Source organism: Toxotes jaculatrix, chromosome 13 (genome assembly GCF_017976425.1).
Source record: "Toxotes jaculatrix isolate fToxJac2 chromosome 13, fToxJac2.pri, whole genome shotgun sequence".
Taxonomy (NCBI): domain Eukaryota; kingdom Metazoa; phylum Chordata; class Actinopteri; family Toxotidae; genus Toxotes; species Toxotes jaculatrix.
This window is the reverse complement of record NC_054406.1, coordinates 21,377,646-21,399,312: the sequence shown is the minus strand read 5'-3', so window position 1 is coordinate 21,399,312 and position 21,667 is coordinate 21,377,646. Positions and strand designations below refer to the sequence as shown.

Sequence of the window (21,667 nt, the reverse complement as noted above, 5' to 3'; positions counted from 1 at the left end):
CTCCATCACAGTGAAACACATCAAACAGTATATACGCTCCAAAGATATCCCCTTTCACGATGCCCACAGCTGCCTCCACATCCCGAGCATCTTCATCGATTTCTCTGACAGATTTTTCCCGTGGTTTTGTTCGTCAACAAAACCACGGGGGCAGTTTCCGGGTGTGGCTGACAAGGGGAAGGCTTGGCTCGTCGATTCTGATTGGTCCTCAAGCGATTCCTTCAACAGTTGGAGTCTGCGCAGTAGGCACAGCGCGGAAATTCAAATTTTGAACAGAAGTTGTTTTGTGCAAGAGGGGAAGAAGAAGGGAGAGGAGAAGCTGAGTGCCTCATAGCTCGCCTCGCGTCGTCTTGTTTTTGTTCTCACAGTGGTGTACAAGACTTCTGAAATAGCCAGTTGTTCATAGATATTACTCGAGAAGGGATTAAATCGCCCAAAATGGATCCATTTACTGAGGTGAGTCAGCCGGCTAACTTAAACGTTACCTAACGTTAACGTAGATGTATCTAGCTAACATAAGGTGGAGTCGATATAGCTGCGTTGATGTCACTTGCTAATGCTAACTCAACTAACGTAGCATTTCTGTTTTGTTACAGTGTTATTACATACATGTTAGTTACTGCAGGAGACCTGTATATTTATTTCGATAGTATTTAAACGCGAGCAAAACGTACCAACGTACAGGAATTTATGGTCATATATTTAAGTAAGGTCAATGAAAACCTGTCACGTGTTGTTTCTTTGTCTTGTCCATCGTCAGCAACCACAAATTTATGCTAAAAGTAAAATAAACTTGTGCCTTCAGCTTCTAAAGGCAGTATATGTAGTTTTCTTGATGTTTGACTAACAGGTATGTAATTTATTCAAGCAGCTGATCGACTGGCTTCTTATATAGTATTATGACACTTATATCCATGTGCTTTATCAGTTCACTTAACCAACAACACACGGCAATCAACGTTATTCAAATGAAACGACGTTGTCTCCATTTAAGGCAATGGAATGTGTCAGCACTGGCATTTATCCAACACTTGGCTTAACTGGAAATTACTGGAAATGAATCTGGACTGAATATCTGATAACAATTATTGTTACTCAGTTGTCTGCAGAGTTTGAAATTTCAAATCCTGGAACCACAGGCGTGGGGGTGGCGGCTCATTCCTGAGGAATGCTGCAAAATGTGACATCAGGTTTTCCACAGTGCCTGGAGAAAGTGCATAGGCGTTGCTGCAAGAATGTGTTGGGGCTTGCACAGTAAATCAGACTGTGTGACTGGCCATGTATGAGGCCAAGGGGAGGGAATGTCATATAGAGGAGGAGGGCAAGCAAACAGAGGCCGTTTTTATCCTGGGTGGAGAGGGGCTGTTTTGCGTGACTTAGGCTGTTACGTTGCTTGTTAAAGTCGCCCATATAAAGAAGTCTGAGTTTCAGATTCTGTGCTATGTTGCATTAACAGAACATACACACCGTTATAACTTGTAAAAAGTTTCCAGCTTGTGATGATTTTATTCTTTCTGTCTTCTGTGTGCATAAAATAGGCACTGTAGTAACAATTTAACTCTTTTTATTTTCCCTAAACAGAAACTGTTGGAGCGGACCCGGGCTCGCAGAGAAAACCTGCAGAAGAAAATGGCAGAGAGGCCAAATGCAGCAAACAGACCGATGGTCAAAAGGCCCAGAGAGCCACTGGGTGACACCAATAGTGTGCTCAGTGAGCCAGTCATTGATAAAGGTATGACCATGTTTGTTGTATTGCTGTACTCTAACACTCGTGGGTCTGGGTATCTTTCCTTATATTTTTCTACCATTTCCTGCCAGTCCCACAGGTGTCGTCTAAACCTTCTCCGTCCAAGCGCCGGTGCTCAGGGGAAAATGTCCAGCCTGCAGCTGGTGAAGAGAACCAAGAGCCTATCATGACACGCCCTGTGGCTCCTATGCTCTCGGATCCTCCTACAGACAAGAAACCTCCAGTGGGGCCGGGAAGCAGACTTTCCTCCTCCCAGGGGAAGACTGATGCCCGGCCTGTTGTCCAGTCTCAGCCAGGGCAGCTGAAACCTGTACAGCCAGAGCCAGAGAAGATGGCTGTCACCCCTGCTCCTGATAATCTGAGCAGCAGAGAAGCAGAGATGATGCCTGCCAGTCCAGCCCTCCAGAGGACAAAGGAATATGCAGTGGAAGATGCTGCTCCATGTGCTGGTGGCATGAAGTCACGTCTACAGAGGCTAGCTGAGCAAAGAAAATGTTGGGATGGAGATAGTAAGAATGTTTTCTGTGCTGTTTTTTTGTTTAATTTATTTAGCTTCAAGAAAATAATTTTCATCACGCAGTCAGTATTTTAAGATGCAATCTAAGATCAAAGTGTAAACACAAAAAAATTGCACAGGGTTAGAATCTGTTGTGACTGATGTAACTGTATGACAGGACTTTTAATGCATGAACTAACAGTTATGATTAAAAAAAACCTAAATTAATTCAGAGCGAGTTGACCTGCCTGTGTCCAGTAGGGCCACCACTGTTAGAGCCGAATTGAACATATTATTACTTTTCAGGTGCCTCTGATGAGGTTCCAGACAGTACTCCCCTATCCCCGTTGAAGAAACAAGCACAGGTCCCGCCAGCTGTTGTCCCCTCCGTGTCCTCAGAAGCTCCACTAGGGAGACGAGGCAGACTGGCCAATCTCGCTGCCACCATTGGATCCTGGGAAGATGACCTAAGCCATGCTAATATCCCCAAAGAGAATGCAAAAGAGAAGCCTGGCACAGCTGTTCCAAAGTCAGGCATCAGAGGTGCCACTGTGGCTGCCAGCACTAAGCCAAGAGCTGCTGAAGGCCACGCGGTGGACAATTCAACTGCAATCAACAAGTCCACATTCAGCTCTAGTCGGGTAGGTTTACCTGGCATTGTCTCGTCCTTGAGCAGAACCGGTTCTTTCTGTTACTATATGAGCTGTTTAATTTGACTGGTTTATAAATTTGAACACACACTGCAAAACAGCTGAAACCTTACTTAATGTATGTATGTATGTTTTTCTTTTTTTCCAGCCGGCTGTGTATTCTCCTGTCAAGTCCAGCCAAGTGGTTCCCCCAAGCCCTCAGAAAGCTGACCTTCCTGCAGCCAGACCAGCACCTCAGTCAGTGGTCAGTCCTCAGAAGAGTTCCAAACAGGGGATGACCTTCACCTCTTGTCCTCAGAAGAGCTACAACCACGGAACAGCCTTCCCACCCAGTCCTCAGAAGGACGGAGCCTCCTCCTCAACATCTGTGCCTCAAAGCCCCCTGAAGAATAAGGCCCTCTCCAGGGATCTCAAACCCACTGCCAGTCCCCAGAAGCCAGAGCTCCGTGCCAAGCCTGCTGTTGTTGGGCCCACTGTTCCCCAGGAAAAGGCCACTCCTGGAGGTCCTGGTGAGTCAGTTTGCACTTAGGGAGATAATTCAAATGTGCTGAGTCAGACTTACAGAATTACTTTGAAAAACATATGAAGTTGTATTGCATAATGTTATTCATCAAACTGTGTATTAATACAAAAATGATATATTAAATTTAGAGCAGACCATGTGATAAATTTCCTCTACATGTATGAAAGAAAAATGCTGCTTCCCTTTACCAGCAGGTGTCAAATCTTTCCTGGAGCGCTTTGGAGAGAGGTGTCAGGAGCGTAACAACCCCAGTTCTCCAGCAGGGGGCACTATCCAGGCCAAGACTCCCACTGTAACTCCATCAGTCACACCAAACACCAGACTGGTACAGGAGAGACTCAGAGCTGCCCAGGCGTCAAACACAACCACCGCTGATCTGGCCCAAAGACAGAAGATGGTAGGTTAATGTTCCAGATACTATTGTGCATCCTCTTATTGTGATTTTGTTTAACTTTACGATAGCAAAATAAAAAATTATGCCCCACATTTCAGGAGCGTGAGTCTGAGCTGGCTCAGATCCGCAGTCGCTTCCAGAAAGGAAACAATATGTGGAAAAACAAAGATGAAGCAACAGAAAGCGACAAAAACTCTGATATCAAGGTTGGCTGACAAACCTGTATCCAACAGACAAAATATAAAGTTTGACATCTCACAAAATGGTCTTCTCTTCATAGCACCGACATTATATTTAACAATTCTAATGTCTCTTCTTAGGAGCAGCTTGTCAAACCATTGGAGAGTGAAGTTGTCCCACGTGAGCCACAGGATGAGATGTCTACTGAGAAACCGGATACACCCACCATGTTCACTCCACCAGGTACCCCATGAGATTTCCCCATGAGAAAAAAAGATGGCTTTGAATGTCACAGCGAATTTGAGAATTCACTAGTGTGAAGGTAGAAATGTGTCTGCAAGTGAGTCACACAGATTATGTTAAATAGCAGGTCATGGTTTGGTGGTCACGACTCCGGCACCAACATCCAGTCCTCTGAAGGTGGTTGCCCCAACTGTAGAGACGCCAACTGCTGAAATACCACAGACAGAGGAGGTGATCACGGAGATAGAGTCGAATGTGGACCAGTCCATCAACTCCGCAGTCATCAACGAGCTGTTTGATGGAGTCCTGGAGCAGAGCGAAGATCAGGACGAGGATGAAGATGAGGAGGAAGATGCTTTGAATATCTCTTCCATGTCCCTCCTCACTCCACTGGCAGAGACTGTGGCTGCTGTGGTGAGGAGTCCAGGGGAGAGAATGATGGTAGGCACCAACACCAACGTCTTTCTGCCAGTGTCACTTCATCAAAGATTTCCTTTTTGTGGACGAGGCAAACAACAAACAGCTAAATTAGAAAATAACACATTCTTCGTGTCTTTGTTCAGACCTCTACTCCAGCCAGTTCATTCATTATTAAGAACAAGACTCCAGACAGCGACGCCAAACCCAGCAAGTTCCAGAGAGCTAACATCATACGGACTGCCTCCTCAGACAGCGTCGAAGCCTCAGATGAAGACCATAAACTGCCGTACAGGTGAATTCTCCCATGTAGCACCCACATAGATGCATGTTAAAGTTGCCTGTCCTGATTGTCGCATTAAATGTGAATCTTAACATGTATATTTCCTTTTGTGTGTGTTAGCATTGATGCGTACAGGTCCACCAGAGTGAAGGAGACAGAGAGACCCAGTGTGAAGCAGGTTATTGTGAGAAAAGAGGATGTTTCTCACAGAGCAGAGGAGCCCAGAGGATCCAGTCTCTTCAGTATCAAACAGAGGATGAAGGTTTGTTATAAATACATTCAAAATATGTAATTTGCTTAGGACTGACCTACAGACAGGGTGAAAAAACAGTTCTCACCTTCTGAAAATACACAGCTGTAGCAGTAGAACGTGTCCGAAACAAGTTTCGAACAGCGTGGTAAGGCTCGCCGTCTGTGTGACAACCAATCACTGTTCTTCTGTTCCTGTAGATTCTGACGAATGAGATCAATCTGCAGCAGACGGTCATTCATCAGGCCAGCCAGGCCCTCAACTGCTGCACCGACGAGGAGCATGGCAAAGGATCCCAGGTGGAGGCTGAGGCAGAGAGGCTGCTGCTGGTCGCAAGTGAGTTCATCCAGATAATACATGTGTACATGACTTTAAGGTACGCTTGCATATGTAGGGTTCATCCTGCCCTTGCTGACACTAACTTACCCTCAGGCAGCAGATGCTCTGAACTTTGCCATGTTTCTCTTCAGCCCTCAAAAGTGGCATTTGGTGACTCCTAGTGGTCGTATCAAAGCTTGACTTTCCTTTTCCTTCTGACTCAGTGGAGAGGAGGGAGGCACTGAGGGCAGAGCTGGAGCTTCTGAGAGGAGGTCCAGCAGGACAGAAAAAGGCTCCTGCCGCCCCAGAACCCACCGGCATGTCCGCCTCCAAGGGCTCCATCACCCTGCAGGAGCTGCGCCTGCCTCTCAAGGCAGACTTTGTGTGCTCCATTGCCAACAAGCCAGGTAGGAATGCATATAATTGTTTGTTTTCTGCAGGCATCAGCTCTCTGACTGATGGTCATCATTGTACATCAATATTTCTGTCTTTTCGCAGTATCTTAATAATGATTAACAATAATGATTTACATAGAATGATTGTTATTATGAAAAAATACAATCTTTCTCATACCTTCAGAGTCCTGCTAGTTTTTGGAAGTTACTTATGGTTCTGCCTCCTGAGGTTATCTGGTTTTAGTCACTATCAGTGTATTCACTGTGCTGCTGGTTGTCAGTGTTATACTTTCTGTTCTGTATTTCAGAGTCAACCAAACATTCCTTCTTCATCATGATTCGGGCTGGAGCAGAGAACACAGTGGCCACTCCGTTGGCCAGCACACACCGAGGCCTCAGTGGAGACACCCTCACCTTCCCCACCAAGTTCACCACGTAAGTCAACCACCCCTGCTCAAATAAAAGAATGCACACCATAATTATGAGTCTATGTTGAACAGGGAACACAACAAACTCCTGATTTCTTTATGCTGTTGTGCATATGATTATGTTTCTGTGTCGGGATTGACACCTCTCACCCTCTTCACATTCAGATCTGATGTCTCCAGTGACTTTGTAATTGATATTGAAGTCTATGGACTGGTAAGTGTCTTTAAAATTCTTTGACCACATATGATTTGTGAAGATACCAAAAATCTCTTGTACCTTTTAACTCATACTTCACCTACGATATTCTCTTACACATTCATCTCTCATCTCATTAAATTAAAAGACTGGGAAACGTCGGAAAAGTCCTCGGTCAGAAACCTCAGCACTATTGTTTCATTTCCAATACGGATGATGCATCGCTGAGTGTCTGCAAATACTAATACAAATCAGATTCTGCTTTGTCGCCCCATTTATCTCAACTAATTTATTAATATGTCTTAATACGCCATGTTTAGGTGCAGAAACGTGACGTCTGCAGTGACAAGAAGAAGAAGCCAAGCAAATCAAAGGTAAATCCCCTCTGGGTTTTTTTTTTCTTAACAAATGGAAAACACACTGCCAGTCTGATGGAACATGCATATTAAACGCTCGGTGTGTGTGTGTGTGTGTGTGTGTGTCCAGATAATCTGGAGACGTGTTCATGAAGGACATGATTTGTGTATGTCGGTATGAGTAGTTTCTGTATCACATCCCTCACTTGTCGGTGGGTGTGCACCATGGGGTCACAAAGAACGTCACTCCTGCAAAATAATTTCTCTGCTCGCGTTCAGGTGGTTCTTTCATTTAACGGAAAGGAATGTTAACTGACCGGCACGACACATATCACTCTGACATATCGTTCATTCAAAGCAGAGATTTATTGTTTGTGTTCTTTATTTTTTCTCAGGCTATCACTCCAAAGAGATTCCTCGGCATCACTGTAAGAATTTCAAACCTATTTTCTGCTGCCTAACAAACTTTTTTTTTGTTCCTCAAGAATTTAAAATTTAAAATTAACTTGTTCTTTTTTTCCTTTGTGTCTTGCAGAAAAGTGGACAGACACCAGGTTTGTCAAAATATGAATAAAATCAGTCTAAACAAAAGTTTGTACTAATGAGCCAAATGAAATGAACCTTCTTTACCCTGATGACAGGGTTATGTTCTAAGACGCTACACAGCTGTTATCACTGTCTGAGTAGTTCTCCCTACAAATAACCTGTCTCCCTGTCTGTAGTTGTGGCCAGTCCGGGAGGCCCCAATGCTGTCCGCACCAGTAACTTCGTCCTGGTTGGATCACACAAGCTCAACCTGTCCTCTATTGGGAAAAACAAATTTCCTTTGGAGAAGGTACAGAAGCCATTAGTGCCATCGTTAGATTCTCCTCGTGTCTTTCCACATTCACACTCTCAGAGCACTTTAGCTTTCACCTTTCTGCATTGCATATGTGGCCGGCCTTTATCTGAAGACCTAATATCGGCATGAACACGTAGCTCACTTGGATCACAGTCAATGTGTCCAGGCTTGTTCTCATAGGACAGTATGTTCTGCCTGTTCATTCATTCTCCTGCCTTGATATCTTTCTTTTAGATCAAATATGAAGGATGTGAAAGAGAACTACTCAGTGGCATGTTTCATACCAAGGTTACTACCTGCCTTGTCTGTTCTTTCTTTTGTTCTGTTTGTTTGGGGGGAGGGTGAACACACTATAACTTGATATGATAACAAATCTGTTCTCATCAGGGGATGTAACTTGCTTTCCACTTGTCTGTGTTTGTCAGGTGCTTTTAAGCACTCCAGGAATTCAGTTCAGTGTTTCCTTGCATTCTAATCTTTGTTTAACCGTAACATGTATGTTAAACATTTTTGAATTTTCAATTTTGAAGGTTTTCATTAAGTGTGTCTCCTGTAAATTGAAGGTGCCGTTTCTGTGCCCCCTGGAGGGCCACGTCTACCTCAAGATGCAGTGCGAAGTTGGCTCAAAGGTGGAGGAGAGGGGCTTCCTGGTGAGTGAGAGCAGGCCACGGCTGGACTAATGCTGACTGATGACTCATGAATGGATGTGCTGCAATTTGAATCACTTCTGTTTTTAAACCCCAGACAATGTTTGAAGATGTTAGCGGGTTTGGAGCGTGGCACAGGAGGTGGTGTGTCCTGTCGGGGTACTGCATCTCCTACTGGACCTACCCAGATGATGAGAAGCGCAAGGTTAGTGTCATTAAAGAGCTTCTTTATTTGGAACTGGAATACAATGATCCACTACTTAAAATGAACACTGGGCGGGGGTGTAAAGTGGGGTCGGGGGGGGGCAGTGACCCTTTTCCCTACTCCCTACCCAGAAGTGTTTTTGGGTGTTGTGAGGAAAATTCACCCGCTTATGGATGTTGGGTTTTTTGCCTTCACTTACACTGATTGTCAGTTTTGGTAGTCTAGTGACCCCCAGAGGGGGGGAACATATGGTAAATTGTATGAGGTAACTATGTTCTGAAACTGGGAATAGATCATGTTGGATGGGGACAGGCCATTCTCTGGGCCAAGTCAAATTCTTGGCAGTCACTATTTACAGACAAGAGACAGGATACATGTTTGGTGGCTGTAAATAGCAGGAAACTTGGAAAGTGCTGGCCATTCTCAGTCAGATTACTTTCTTGGCGAAAGGTGTAATTAACAGGATGTTATTGTCAGCGTGTGCCAAATAAAGCCATTCAAATCCACACGTTCAGCCTCAGTTGCTTCTTTGGGGGAACCACGACACTAGCACCCTTGCTTGTACCACACCCACCTTCAAACATGGCCTTCATTTTGATCTCAGCTACACACCTAGACAGTTTCATGACTGCATCTTACACAGCTGTGACACTATCATGGTTGCATTTCTCCCTTGACCCTTTGTTGTATTTTTCTTTTTTGACAGAATCCCATCGGCCGTGTAAACCTGGCTAACTGCACCAGTAAGAAAGTGGAACCAGCCAACAGAGAGTTCTGTGCCAGACCAAACACATTTGAGCTCATCACAGTCAGACCACAAAGAGAGGATGACAAAGAGACACTAGTCAGTCAGTGCAAGAATACCATGTGTGTCACCACGTAAGTACCCATTATTACTATGCATACACATATCCTTATATGCCAATTTAAAAAGAAAACACTCACTTTGCATTGCATTTTTTTTTGTGTGTGTGCAGAAATTGGCTGAGTGCCGACACTAAGGACGAGAGGAATCTGTGGATGAAGAAACTGAACCAGATCCTGCTGGATCTGCGTATGTGGCAACCAGACGCCTGCTACAAGCCACTGTAAACACTGCACTTTGTCACAATTAGCCCTGTTATCTTTGGGATCGTCGGCATCAGTGACACACGCAAATGCTAAGTGCAATACAGTATGAGAATTGTTAAATATTTTTTACTTGTGGTTATTCTACAGGAGATGGTGATCACACACATAAGTTATAGAGCCGAAGTAAATAAAGCCATATGTTTGAAACGTTTCAGGACAGTATTTTTGTGCAGGAGTCTGAGTTGGACCCTGTATTTTCTACATTTCTACACTGATTTGAGGACTTTTTATGTTAATTCCAGTACTTAGTGTGCTTGACTCATGATATGTGGCTTTAACTTATTTGGTTGAATTGCAGAAATCAATATATAAATGGTGTTGAAAATACAGATGAATACAAATTTGAAGCACCACGGTTTTATCACTGAATGAGTGCTCTATATTTTATCCTGCATGAGAGCACAGAAGAATGCTGATACTTCTGGTAAGGTTTCACTTTATATATATATAGATATATATGTTAGCTTTTAGGACTTGTGGCAGGACTTTCAATTGTTTTTTTGTTTTTTTCTTCATTGCCACGCACAAGTTTTTGAATCATTTTATTCCCCAGCTTTCATTCTGTTTGCACTGCTTTATCAATGTTTGTGTAACTGTTTCAGAGTGGAAGCTAAGGTCTGTTACATACTCTGTGCTACAGGATGACCAATGCTGATGTTTGACAGTTTAAAAACATCAGATGCATTTTTGACAAGGATCCCTTGAATTTGTAGATAACAGAGTCGTGTCCACCTATTACCAAAAAAAAAAAAGGTCACTTCTCTGTTTTGGAAAAAATGTAACAGCAACACTTTCTGTAAATGACCTTAAACACATATTCAGCTTTCCTTTATCTCAGTTTATTAGTTACTGGCCAACATATACACTGATATTGATCTATATTTTTTTTATATCAGCCTTTCTAAAAAAAACCCAAACTAAATGCAACAGCATGTTTTAGACTGCATCACCTGTGGTCTGAAAGAGTATGTAACAGACAGTGGCCCTGCAGGTGTATGAATTTTTATTTCATTTGTGTGTAGGTAGGAGATTAAGCTTTATCAGCACGTTGATAATGAGCACAGATTTACATCACCTCACAGATTTGTTTCTGCATACATTCTTCATACATTTTCCTCATGAAGAATAGGAGTGAGCTAGAAATATGAGAGCTTCATCATTTACTTTAACTCAAGTCCTTCAGTTGGCCAAGTAAATGTGGATCAATGAGACTGCAATAAATTCCTGCTTGGACCAAAATGGATCCGGTTACTAATGGTTCTTATGTCCTTTTTTTTTTTTTTAAATATTATTTTACTGATCAGAAATATTAAATGGAATCTTTAACTGTTGATTTTGAAGTGGGATGTCTTTCAAATACTTGGCTGAACTCTGAGTAGATGCAGGGCATGATTATACATAAAACTGCATAACATATGCAGTTATCATCATTGCCGTACATTAAAACTGGACTGGACACTAGTTTTACATTTGCATGTAATGTATATGCTCATAGTGACAAAGCCACAGAGAACTGTCATCCAGTCCACACATTTTTTAGCTCATTGTTTTGGTTGATTTCATTGAAGAAGAGATACTTGCAGATTCTACTCACTGTTGCCACTAACACTGTCATGGAAACCAGTGTGTATTCGTGAATGCCACGACAACAGTAGTCCTGGAGATACATCGGTATAAGATCAAGAATGCAGCATGTACAGAGTGCCCCCCATGGAGAACAGAGCTGGAAGCCAAGATTAAGAAAGCTTGTAGGGGCATTAGTTTGCTAACAGAGGTGCAGATGGGTGTCATGGGAGACCAGTCCTAGGTGGATAAAAGGTGGCATGATCTACTCCCTCTGTCTGAAGAAGCTAACAGCACTCCATGAGCAGCTGACGGCCCAAACGACAGGCACTCACCCAGACTGATTAACACAAGGCTGACAGTCTTGATCACGATGGAGCTCCACAAGGGTACAATGCCTTCCAACTACTGTTTGATAACCTGCCTCTGCACAACACGGAAGCTCCCCTCAGGCATCATAGCAGCCATGTTGAGTAGGCACACGAGTCAACACATGAGCAAAGCTCACAAGGGCAGTCACCCAAGACTCCAAGGTATTATTATTAACACGTGTCAGTACAGGTACAGGTGTGAAATGCACCCAAGTCTGATTGAGCACATGTTCAAAATCTCAAAAATTTAAAGGCCATCAGAATCAACAATAATCAATATAACAGACAGGACAGGCAGAGTTCTGTCAATACACCAACACCAGAAAAGTAGCATTACACTAAAACCTGTCCTCAGTGGACACCAGCCCATTACACAGGATAACCAAGGAAACCATTTTCCATTCCATTTCCATAGCAACTCCCTTGTATGTGGAAGCTGCAGTGTCAAACTGGCAGGGAAAGACCTGTGGACTATACCCTTCAAAATAAAGTGTGATGGAGTAAATGCATAAAAATAAATAGTTTAATGTGGGATTTGTGGGAAATGAAAATAAAGAAGCTGTTCAGTCATCTTAGGAATTTACTGAAATCAGACTCTAGTTTTGTGATGCCACCATGGACTGTCTGTCTAAACATAAAGAGCAGCCACTCCTGCAGGTGATGCAACAAAACTTACTGTTGCAGGCATGAGGCTGCACCGTACCACCAAAATAACTACCGTGCAGCCTTCAAAATAAGATATTTTACAGCAAATAATATCAAGCTTTTTAGAATTAAAGTAAAATGTGTAGGAGCGAAAATAGAGACCTCCATATATATTAAATATAAATATAGAGTTAAAGCACTATATATGTCTTCATTTTTTAAACACCTTTAGCTGAAATTATCAGAACATTTTGTCCTTTCGACAGACTACCTATACTATTATTACAAGAACTGTATGTCCACCAAATGTGTTTAACAGCGGCGGTTTTAATGCATATACAATATATTCATATTCATTATTTTATAACGAATGTAAATGTTATTTTAAGCTTTAACATAATTGAAGCTCCGTTGTCGTTGTTTGTAGGTACGCTCTTATTTTGAAGACACCATAACTGTTTCCGGTTATATATATTAATTGTGTGTCTTCACGACAGTGTGGCTGCGCGTGTGATTTGAGGAACAGGGTAAGTGAGCTTGGTTTCAATGTCTGCGTTCGTCCGTTTACATTGACGACATAGGTGGACAGAAATACTGACTTTGATTTGCAGTGAGTTTGGAGCAGAACTCTGCTTCCAAAAAACTTTTTCATTTTAAAATTTCCTTTTATAAGTTAGCAGTTAAAATGTGCACTCATACTGAGAATGACTGTCGACTAATTCAGAAATAGTCGGGTGTTTGTGAAAACTCGGCGTGTATATCATCCACCCAACAGCAGCAGCAGCAGCTGCAGCAGCTCTGAGATCTTGCATCACCAGGGTGTTTCATCCACGCTGCTAACCTCCGCCCGCCCGGGCCGTCCGGTCGTGAAACACCGTGAGCTGGAAGAAGATGGTGCTAAGAAAAGGATCGGCCGCTCTGAAATTATAAAGCAATAAGTGCTGATTAACCTATGCCGAGTTGAATAATTTAAAGTGATGATTTATGAGAGCTATGTAACGAGGTTGTTAGCGGTTAAAGTTTTTGCCCACAGCGAAACAGACTTTTAATTGGTATTATTTTTAATTGGAGATCGGCGTTAGGTGCACTTGACACATGAGAGCGGGACATACTGTGACGTTAGCTACAAGAAAACTATTTAAAATATTTATTTTTTCTACCTGGATCGGGTCCAGTGTGGTCTACAAACAGAACAAAAGCGTTCCACTTATCTGAAACTCTTTGGTCTCTGGATAATCTAGTCCAGATTTGACCAGTTCAGTACCAGAATAAAGGAATCTGAAAGTGTTTTTACAGGCAGCGTCAATGTGTAATACGCTTTCACAACAGTAGGAGGAAAACCACAAACCGACTCATCGAAACCTGCAGGTTCACTTCAGCTCGATAACTCTGAGCAGTTTGCCACGGTTCATAATCAGTTACACTTTAAAGCTCATATTCAAGTGTTCAGTGGTTTTGCTGAGCATTTTATACCATTAATAACTATGAATACTAAGGGTTCTTTATGTAATAATAATGTAACCCTGTGTGTTAGTGATAGGTCAGCAGTCAACAGTCCTTCCTCTAACTTGGCCCTCAGAGAGACTGGGCCCTGCTCTCATGCCTGTGAAGGCTCATTGTGGTGGTGGTGAATGAATGAAACTGTATCCAATGGGGACAAGAAGTCACTGCAGAATAGACTGATTCTTTTCATGCACAATGTGTAAGCGATCCTCTATAACTCACCAACTGTAGAGGAGCCAAAACAAGCACACTACTGAACGCGCCCTGTTTCTTGGAAACTTAAGAAGAGTGTAAATCTGTCTCTCTCTGTTCTTCTCTGTCCATCTTCCACAGCGCTGAGATGTGTGGTATCTGGGCTTTGTTTGGCAGTGATGAGTGCCTGTCAGTTCAGTGCACTAGCGCCATGAAGATTGCCCACAGGGGCCCCGACGCCTTCCGCTTCGAGAACGTCAATGGCTTCACCAACTGCTGCTTCGGCTTCCACCGGCTGGCCATTGTGGACCAGCTGTACGGCATGCAGCCCCTACGGATCAAGAAGTTTCCCTTCTTGTGGCTCTGCTACAACGGAGAAATTTACAACCATCACGCGGTGAGGAAGTAGGGTGTCCAACACTTTGGTCCAGGTTGACATTTATCAGCGGCTGTTGGATGAATTGCCATCAGTATATTTGCACAGACATTCACGCTCCCCATAGGATGAACAGTACCTGTCAAACATCAGCATGTGTTGCCACGGCGATTGAAAGTCACTCATCACTTGGTTCAGTTACTGTGAGGAATCCACTTTTGAATTAAAGGAGCTTTTATTGTGTCATTGAAAAAACAAAATCTTCTGCTGTAATAGAACAACATGCAGAGAATGTGAAGTGTCAGCAAGAATAACGTGAGTTACAAGATTAACCCTGGTCTCACTGAGACGTACGCCCATGCTAAAATAATCTGGGCTTTGTCTAATTCAAGGGATGAATTAGAATCACCTAAATTAACCCCCTGTATTCTGTGTCTCCAATGTCCTCTCAGCTGAGGAAGCAGTTTGAGTTCGATTACCAGACTAAAGTGGACGGGGAGGTCTTGCTGCACCTGTATGACCGCTTTGGCATTCAGAAGATGGCGTCTCTCCTGGATGGTGTGTTTGCTTTCGTCCTGCTGGACACCGCCAACAGAAAAGTCTTCTTGGGAAGGGACACGTACGGAGTCCGGCCTCTTTTCAAGCTCCTCACAGACGATGGATTCCTTGCAGTCTGCTCAGAGGCCAAAGGTAATGGGCTCGTTTATTTCACCCCTCATGAATCTGGCTGTTTTTTTTTTATTACTCTTGTGAAACACGTTTTACAACTTTACAGCGCTGCTTATTTTGTTATTCTGATCACAGGCCTCACAGACATTACCCATGCGGCGGCCACCCCAGCCAACATTATCCCTTTTCTCCCGGGGCACTTTGAGGCCTTTGATTTGAATCTGAATGGCAAAGTTCAGTCTATTCAAATGGAGCAGTTCCACCGCTGCACACAGGAGCCTGCTCACGCCACCTGCAACCCTTTGGAGATACTACCTACAAGTATGGAACTGCTCATTGTTAACTAAAATGAACAAATAAATATTTTGAATGGCAATTAAAAAAAAAAAAAAATGAATGTCTCCACAGAGTTTGATGAGGAAACGGTGAAAAGCAACATCAGAACGCTGTTTGAGAGCGCTGTGAGGAAGCGTCTGATGGCTCACAGGAGAATCGGTTGTCTTCTGTCAGGTAATGCAAAGTTCTGCCCTTTTTGCCTCCTTTTTACTGTTAGCATACTTTAGTTCAGTTCAACAGGTGGGAATAAAATGGTTCGTGTCAGTGATCCTCCTTCATGTGGTCTACTCTAAAGGGGGTCTGGACTCGAGTTTGGTCGCTGCTACGCTGGTGAAACTGGCCAAAGAGGAGAAGCTGCAGTATCCCATCCAGACGTTTTCGATCGGGTCAGAGGACAGTCCAGACGTCATCGCTGCTCGCAAGGTCCGTTTTCACGTCACGTAACCCCCCCCCCCCCCCCCCCCCATGACTCCATGCTTTTTTTTCTGAGCTTGATGTGTTTGTAGTCAGCTGCTTTGTGTTCACCAGGTTGCTGCTCACATTGGAAGCGAACACCACGAGGTCAACTTCACCGCAGAAGAAGGCATCCAGGTGGTAGACGACGTCATCTTCCACCTGGAGACCTACGACATCACCACCATACGTGCCTCTGTGGGTGAGTTGGCTTCAGCAATCGTGCTAAACTGCAATTAGACAAACAAATGTGATGATCTGCAGTTGTGTTCTTTTTTTTTTTTTTTAATAATTAAAGTTGGGGGCAATGAAAATCAAGCTAAAACATAGCCACAGCTGAGGCCTTATAAATAGGTTTACCCCAGTAACTGTGGGCTTGTCTGTCAGCTGACCACAGCGCTCACCGATGTGTCTCACAATGCTGACTCACTGCATTCCTTTTTCCTGCTGATGTCCCTCTTTGAATCGCAGTGGAATTCAGCAGCACTAGTAACACAGTCAGGAAGGTCAGTGCAGGGGAGCTGCAAGCCTCTAAAGGATGATAGATAACAATGAAAATGTCAAATCTGTGAATACAAACCGACCACAGTGCAACTCTGAAGTCTGATACGAGCCCAGGCTGTAGTTAGAGGTGGAGCTGAGGCCACTGGTTGTGTTGGTTTTATTATTTGATACTTCATATGAACATCTCTAGGAACGTGTCGCCTTTTATCAGCAGCTGTGGACTCAAAGCATCTTGGGAAATCATAGCCACCCCGTGGTGTGTTTATGTTACACTACATTCTTGTACGGTCTCCTTGTAACGAAGCTCCTCCCTCTGTTTGTGCCACTGCAGGGATGTACCTGATTTCAAAGTACATCAGGGAGAAGACAGACAGCGTGGTGATCTTCTCTGGAGAGGGATCTGATGAGCTGACTCAGGGATACATTTACTTCCACAAGGCAAGTCCTCCACTAACCAGTCACAGGACCTGAATCAGTCATGCTCAGGTTTGATGAGGGGCTCAGATCCGCAACTCAGAGACACTGATAAAAGGTTCAAACAGTCCACCTTTATTTAGGCTGGGTGGACAAAAGCAAAAGGCAGGTGAGTGAGGGGACCGCGACCACATCTGGATGCTTGGCGAGGACCCCGGAAGGACGACAGCCAGTGGAGAGCCGACAGTCCCACACCCCTCCAAAGGACCAGCACAGCCCAGTCATGAACAGCAGCACACACCACACTGGACCAGGAAGAGGGGACTGGTCTCTGGTACAACACACAGCCCAACAGAGTCCAGCCAAACAGAGATCAGCTGACCAGAGTGCCACCAGGTGCCAGGCCTGGAGAGCACATATCTGAAGTAGCATACCATGCTGCAGCCTGGCCTGGCTGAGGACATACCATCCCCTGAGATGCAGCCTACTTCTGCACAGGAAGCGGTCAACCACACTCAGACAGAAGAGAGAAGAAGCAAGTGCTGCAACTCTAATATAAGATTCTTGGTTTGACCAAAAAAAAAAAATCACAGGCTGCTTCTTGCTCCTTAGTTCCTGATTGTGTTCTGTCCTTTTAGTGAATTATAGTTGAACTGAATTTAAATTTGAACACTGATTTACTGGCCTTCATACCTGAACTCCCTCATTACCAGGCTCAGGGTAATGTCCTGTTAGTGGGAGATTTAAATGCCAGAACAGTGTGTGCCACAGCCTGTGGCCGCCTCCCTCCTAAAGTCTAAGCTCTGACGGCTGTATTTTCCTCCTCCAGGCTCCAACCCCCAAAGCAGCGGCAGAGGACAGCGTTCGGCTGATGGAGGAGCTCTACCTGTTCGACGTCCTCCGAGCCGATCGCACCACTGCTGCACACGGGTACGTCACCGCTTCACTTCACTCCCCTCCTCTGACACCTCTGAAGAATGGCACTCCAAAACAAAAATTACACAGCGACGTGAGAGAGATTTGAATGAGTTCATGAGGTAATTACAGAGTAAATACATGGAAACAGCAATTATTTGCCATTTATTGCCTCATTAAACAGCTTAAGCCATCCATTGATTATTAAAATCACTGCTCACTGGTCTTCTGCTGATTATTTCAGCTCTGCTAAATGCGAGGACTCTCTCTGTCTGTGAATTCTGGTGGCAGTGCAGTGTTCATTTTCAGTAGCCTGGATGAAATGTCTTGTCTTCCATTGAACCGTGTGGAGGTGAATCCCTCATAATGATTGAAGAACATCAGTAGTCGCATGAATTATTCATCATAATTACAGCAAAATGTGATTCATTATACTGTAATAATAATGAGCCTGGACGGCTCGGGCTGAGAAGAAGGAGAGAGGATGAGGAGATGTGAAAGCGCCAGATGTTGGCGCTCAGACCCCCGGCAGGAAGTAGATCACTGAGGGAAGCGATCCTGTGGATTAGATGCTTCTGACACGAAGGAAACTCCTCCAGAGACTGAGACACTGGTGGAGGTGATGAGGAGGACTGGAGCTCGAGGTTGGGACGTCCACTTAGAGGGAGACTTCTGATTGGAGGGTTTGATTGGAGAGGATCCACAGCTGAGGTGGTGAAAGGGGCAGAGGTGGGTCATGAATCATGAAATGAGCTGAATGACATCAGAGAGAGAGAGAAGACTCTGACAGTCTGACAGCTTACGAGTGATTGGCTGAAGGTGAGCGTGTCAGGTTGGGTTTAGATGAAGATGAGATATTTTTCAGCATTCGTCTGGACAAACATTCAGCGACAGAGTTTGTCTTCTCTCCAGGGAAAAGCCAACAACAACCGTCGTTGACTCTCTAAATGTGTGTGTGCTCTCGTCTTTCAGCCTGGAGCTCCGAGTGCCTTTCCTGGACCACAGATTCACAGCGTACTACCTCTCCCTGCCTGAGGACATGAGGATTCCTAAGGTCAGACGGTCTTTGCAGCTTGCAGATGTCTGATGTCCCACAACGGGAGCTGATCTTTGGACGCAGTTTTCTGGCAGTGAGTTGAATGAATAAGGTATGTTGTGTGTCCTGTGCGAGCAGAATGGAGTGGAGAAGCACCTCCTGAGAGATTCCTTCAAAGGACTCAACCTGATCCCTGATGAGATCCTGTGGAGGCGTAAAGAAGCCTTCAGCGATGGTATGATGTCATTGAAGAAGTCCTGGTACACCTGCCTGCAGGAGCACCTCGAATCTATGGTATGTGTATATACTGTAGGACAGAGACCAGCAGGACGGGATCTGATAAGGTGATCCGACCTTTCAGATCCCGAATCCTGTGACTGATGAACTTGCGTCATAAGTTATTTGGAAAATTTGAATGAATTTAACTTGTTTCCACACATGAATGAAGTCTTCACCTGTAGTTGGCATGTAGTCTGGAAGTCCAGTGTCAGAAACTATGTGTCAGTCTCCTTTCTGGGCTCCATGAATTGTGGATCTGGACAGCCCCTCTGCAATCCAGACTCAGTCATTAAGTCCACAGGAAATCAGGATGTTTGGATCCAGCTTATGACAGTTAGCTGAACTCAGTCACTTAAAGGTCCACGCTCTGCTCCGTCTCCTCTCAGGTGAACGACGACCAGATGGAGAAGGCTCACAAGACGTTCCCTCACAACCCTCCGAGCACCAAAGAGGCCTACTACTACAGACAGGTGTTCGAGAAGCACTATCCGGGCCGGGCCAAGTGGCTCTCCCATTACTGGATGCCGCGCTGGATCAACGCCAGCGACCCCTCGGCCCGGACCCTGTCCATCTACAAACCCGATAAAGACCAGTGATTGGCTGGAGTGTGTCAGTCAGCTGTATGTTAGTCTTCTTTGTTGTATACTATATATGTCATACTTAGCTTTACTTGAACTCTGATCACATTTAACTTAGTAGGAATTAGTTTGCTTGACCCTTCGTGATGTGACAGAGTTCGTCAGACTCAGATCCAGCTTTGCGCTGTCAGACCTACTGTCTTAGGGAGTTAGGAGTTCAGCATTGTCGTGTGTGGCAGCTTCCTTCCTCTGTTCAGCTTCAGCGCTGCTCTGCCCCGAGCTTAGCTCCCAAACTAGTTCAAAGATCTGCTGATTAAAATTCAAGCAAAACTGTTTTAGTCAGACGCCCGTGAAACAGAAGCCGGAAGAAGGCGTCTGAAGCACGTCTGCTGTTTGGCAGCTTGTCAGGCGTCGACACCGCGGCAAGATGTTAAACGTAGCAATAACAGATGTTGAAGCAGCTTGATGGTCCTGATTGACGCTGCAGTTTGTCTCGGTGCTTAATATTCATTTAATGCTCTGTTAATGTGCTGTGCACGCAAGGAAACTAATTTGTCCGACCTTAGTTGAATCATTCGACCAATTCCAGCTCCACAGTCCACCTGTACGGCACACACACACACACACACACACACACACACACACGTTTAAGAGCTGAAGAGTTGTAGTTTCTCACCTTGGCAGGGTGGAGGTCCACTCCGTACATGGAGAGTTTCTTGGCGTTCTCCAGGAACATCAGGTCCGCCTGGGCCGGACTCATTGACCTACAGCAACACCACAGCAGGAATCCAACACACATCAAACACTGATTAGATGATCTACGTGCCATGTGACATTGATTTGTGACGGCAAGCACAAAGGCCGTCTACACACAAAGGCTTTTCAGCTGTGCCAAGAACTATTTAGTTATCTTTTATTATTATTATTTTTTATTATCATTTGGTTTTATGATCAAGGACACAATAGTGATAATCAGGTTCTGTATCATCCTCTTAAATCCAGAAGTGAACAGGTTGTTAAAGGCCTCGGAGGAGAAAACATTTAACACAGCCCACATAATGTGTAAAGTTATGGTCTGAGTGTGGGAGGGTCACAGTATTTACAGTGTAAATAATGTGTGGCCTCATAAACGAGCATCGTGTACAGTGATAAATATATTTTAATAACTGATAACCGATCCGTTCATCTGCCCGTTTGGTGAAAGGACCTCAGTTGTTTTTAATGTGTACGTGTCAGTTTTGGGTTAAATGAATTCTGCTAACACCAAAAACACTGATGCTCCATCGTGTTGCCTTCTTCTGTATATTATGCAATTTGTGTGAAGGACATGTTGACAGTTTCTCTTGGTTCTCATGGACAGAGGTGAGTCATATGTGAGGCCTGTCAGTAAAACTTTTCACACTTATTAATGTCATCTCTGCTGCTTGTTCTTTTTTTTTTTTTTTACTGGGTAGCAAGTCTTAGGTTTGGAATGGCTATGCAAACAGACAGTGCGTTACATTGGAGTGATGATAGGTTTTATTCATATTGCTCATTGCTTGTTTTATGGGCTGAGAAATGAACCAGTGAGAGTGAACTACAGTCAGCGGATAAAGCATTATCTGACAATATACTGCAGTGCATCAGCACTAACTACAGTCTGAGAGTCTCACACTTAACAGAGTTTGCTCTGTACTGTCACCTCTGTAGTTTTGTCCTCTCCCTGTCAGCATCATCATCTGCCTCTTCTTTTCTACTAATTGTTTCTGTTTCATACTAAAATAAAAAATAAAAACAAAATCAGCACTGAAATGGGTTATGTTGAATTTGTGTGTGTGTGTGCAGCACCTCTGTCTACCACCAGAGTGTGTCCTTTCTTCAGCCCTCAACGTGTTGAACAGACACACACACACACACACGCTGTGCATCACAAGGAATTCACCACCTGCAAGCTGAAGTTGAACCAGTAAAGAAAATAATTTTAATATTTGTCAAACCACTATAACACACAGGTGTCTTGTCATGTCAAACCATGTGTCCAGGTGCAGAACATGATGGCCAAAATGAGTACCTGTCCCAGTGTCTTCTATTTATAGAACAATCAGTTGCAATTAAACAGTAATGAGGCACTATACAGTGACTTTGGCAGTGTCA

General features: G+C 44.2%; 2 protein-coding genes across 7 annotated transcripts; both read left to right on the top strand.

The window, feature by feature from the left end:
- The first annotated feature begins 308 nt into the window (after nt 1-308).
- Nucleotides 309-11,031, top strand: anln (anillin, actin binding protein). 6 transcript variants are annotated; one of them, XM_041053032.1, is made up of 24 exons: nt 309-456; nt 1,582-1,732; nt 1,819-2,256; nt 2,550-2,884; nt 3,042-3,402; nt 3,611-3,813; nt 3,909-4,016; nt 4,131-4,233; nt 4,358-4,674; nt 4,797-4,945; nt 5,054-5,195; nt 5,384-5,519; nt 5,726-5,908; nt 6,205-6,331; nt 6,490-6,538; nt 6,841-6,894; nt 7,272-7,304; nt 7,412-7,430; nt 7,599-7,711; nt 7,952-8,005; nt 8,281-8,367; nt 8,462-8,569; nt 9,276-9,448; nt 9,547-11,031. In XM_041053032.1, the coding sequence occupies exons 1-24, from the start codon at nt 439-441 to the stop codon at nt 9,659-9,661; spliced, it is 3,576 nt and encodes a 1,191-aa protein (XP_040908966.1). In that variant the 5' UTR covers nt 309-438; the 3' UTR covers nt 9,662-11,031. The 6 variants fall into 6 exon arrangements, with proteins under 6 accessions (XP_040908966.1, XP_040908967.1, XP_040908963.1 ...); XM_041053033.1 differs by having other exon boundaries at nt 3,608-3,813; nt 4,361-4,674; XM_041053029.1 differs by having other exon boundaries at nt 3,608-3,813.
- A 1,734-nt stretch (nt 11,032-12,765) lies between these two features.
- On the top strand, nt 12,766-21,316 carry asns (asparagine synthetase). The gene is made up of 12 exons (XM_041053037.1): nt 12,766-12,806; nt 14,116-14,371; nt 14,803-15,040; nt 15,155-15,340; nt 15,428-15,529; nt 15,651-15,778; nt 15,884-16,010; nt 16,644-16,750; nt 17,556-17,656; nt 18,614-18,695; nt 18,816-18,971; nt 19,343-21,316. Exons 2-12 carry the CDS (start codon nt 14,123-14,125, stop codon nt 19,550-19,552), a joined length of 1,686 nt encoding a protein of 561 aa, XP_040908971.1. The 5' UTR covers nt 12,766-12,806; nt 14,116-14,122; the 3' UTR covers nt 19,553-21,316.
- Nucleotides 21,317-21,667: the final 351 nt, after the last annotated feature.

Excerpts from the sequence above, each read along its gene's own strand:
- anln (XM_041053029.1), top strand. Across the intron at positions 2,257-2,549 it reads AAAATGTTGGGATGGAGATA|GTGCCTCTGATGAGGTTCCA; the intron begins GTAAGAATGTTT and ends ATTACTTTTCAG. Across the intron at positions 6,895-7,271 it reads AGAAGCCAAGCAAATCAAAG|GCTATCACTCCAAAGAGATT; the intron begins GTAAATCCCCTC and ends ATTTTTTCTCAG.
- asns (XM_041053037.1), top strand. The coding sequence starts at position 14,123 with ATGTGTGGTATCTGGGCTTTGTTTGGCAGTGATGAGTGCCTGTCAGTT. Across the intron at positions 14,372-14,802 it reads AAATTTACAACCATCACGCG|CTGAGGAAGCAGTTTGAGTT; the intron begins GTGAGGAAGTAG and ends ATGTCCTCTCAG. Across the intron at positions 16,751-17,555 it reads GATACATTTACTTCCACAAG|GCTCCAACCCCCAAAGCAGC; the intron begins GCAAGTCCTCCA and ends TTCCTCCTCCAG.